This window comes from Nannochloropsis gaditana (genome assembly GCF_000240725.1).
Source record: "Nannochloropsis gaditana CCMP526 unplaced genomic scaffold scaffold579, whole genome shotgun sequence".
NCBI classification, from domain to species: Eukaryota; class Eustigmatophyceae; order Eustigmatales; family Monodopsidaceae; genus Microchloropsis; species Microchloropsis gaditana.
The window spans coordinates 17,249-19,238 of record NW_005803374.1 but is presented as its reverse complement, the minus strand read 5'-3'; the positions used below and the strand labels follow the sequence as shown (position 1 = coordinate 19,238).

The window sequence follows — 1,990 nt, the reverse complement described above, 5'->3', positions numbered from 1 at the left end:
TCCCCTCCCTCCCTCCTTCCCTCCCTCCTTCCCTCCCTCCTACCTCTATTCCTCTTTCCATCGAATCCATCCTCTCCTCCCGCCCGCCTTTTTCCCCATATCTCAGTCGGGATCCGTACGAGATCTACCTGTCTACCCAAAAACTGCACGAGAAGCTCCTGATTCAGTGGTGCCTGCAAAGACCACCGTATGAAGTATGTAGCTTCCCTCCCTCCCTCCCTCCCTCCTTTCCTCCCTTCCTCCTTTCCTCCCTTCCTCCTTTCCTCCCTCCCTCCCATTCCCCCATCGTTCTTTAGAGCCGCCCTTCGATTCTTTTTCTCCCTCAGGATCCTTCTCCTCTTCCTCTTTTTCGCTCTTACTCTATCGACTCTTGTCTCCGTCTTCCTTCACCTCCGCTCCCCCTTCTTTCTCTCTTCCTCCCTCCTTTCCTCCCTCCCACTCACCTTTGACAGGACAAGAATTGGATTAAAGGCAACATTATATCTCATTTTCGACGCATGTACGATGCGTACTTCCAGGTCGGTCTCAGTCCCTTTCTTTCGCTTTTTCTTGCACGTTTTCCCCGGCGACTCCTCATGGCATCCCTTCTCTTTCTCCACCCTTCCCTTCCTTTCCTTTCCCCCTTCCTCCCTTCCCTTTTCAGGATGTAAAGCTTCTAGGGCCAGACGAGCTCATCGACATTCGCTACACCGATCTCCTCGCCAACCCCATGGAGACTTTGAGGAGCATTTATGAGAAGTTCCATATTGACCGGTACGCCTGCTTTATCTCCCGCTCGTTTTGTTTTCTCCATTTTCTTCTTTCTACCTGTGTTCCTTCCTCTTCGCTCGCGCGACCAGCATCATGGTCTTCATCTCACACTTTTCCAATTCATCTCTTCTGTTCTTTTTACCCCATACCCTTCCCATAAGCTTCGATGAGAACATGCGCCCCGCAATTCTTGCTTATCAGGAGGCTCAGAAAGAATTCAAGGTCAATCAGCACCAGAAGCTGAGTGAGGAAGAGAGGGCAGTCGTAGCAGACGTATGGGCAGACTACTTCGCTTATTACAAATACAACCCATGATCCGGCCTGTCCTGCCTCCGTCCTTGCTTTCTTGTCTCCTTTCTTCTTTTCTCTCTCTCTACACGGGGCCGACGACGTGGACAGAAGTAGGAGAGAGTGCCCTGAAGTCCTTTTTACCCACCTTCTTTCCAGGTTGATTTCTCCTCTTTTCTTGTCCTTTGTTGGTACTTGTGCGTCGTTGGCTGACTCGATTGCTGGTAGTATTTTGACGCGAGGGAATATGCGAGGAACGTGTTTCGAAGGCGAGAGGCTAGGCTGAGAAGGACAGGGGGCTATAAATGAAGAAGGCGAGAATACAAGGCGGACCTGCCACGACGAGGGAAACGGTGTCCGCGAAAGACCAGAAACGGAAAAGGGAAAAAAAATAGAAGAGAAAAACGAGCGTAAGATGAAGGAAGCAGGGAAGAACCCGGTGAAGAATCGGTGCATTGTAAGAAGGAGAGTTACAATGAAGGTTGAAATTGGACAGCGAATTGAAGTAAGACTGTCAAAAATAGCAGAACGCAAGGAAAAGGCTGAAAGAAGGACAAAGAAAGAACTGTGTGTTGATACATTGTTCATAATATTGAGGTGAAGTATTGACAGTGTGGGCTGTGAGAATGGTCGGACGACGGGTGTGAGAGAGAGAGACACAAGTGCTACCGGTTTGATGGTCAAATGATAGAAAAAATTGACTGCAAGGTAGTAAGGAAAGGGTGGACACACATTACACACATTTTATCATCAATAATTCTGCGCATAAGTACCGAGGATTTGAAAGGCTAGAGGGAAGGTGAGAGGGCAGAAAAAGGTCCAGGGGTAGATACTGACGCAAAACTAAGACAAGTGACGTAAATCTGCCACGAGAATTGTCTCGAATAAAAATCCAGAGAAAGAATTTCGTTCATTCGTCAAACCTATGCGGATTTGTTCAGCAGAGCAATTT

At 48.4% G+C, this 1,990-nt stretch overlaps 1 protein-coding gene across 1 annotated transcript; it reads left to right on the top strand.

The window, feature by feature from the left end:
• Positions 1–20: 20 nt before the first annotated feature.
• On the top strand, positions 21–1,600 carry NGA_0201500 (uncharacterized protein; the record flags this gene model as incomplete). Its single annotated transcript, XM_005854226.1, has 4 exons — positions 21–194; positions 453–518; positions 644–753; positions 912–1,600. Coding segments are annotated over 4 exons (504 nt in total), but the record flags the coding sequence as incomplete, so codon positions are not given.
• Positions 1,601–1,990: the final 390 nt, after the last annotated feature.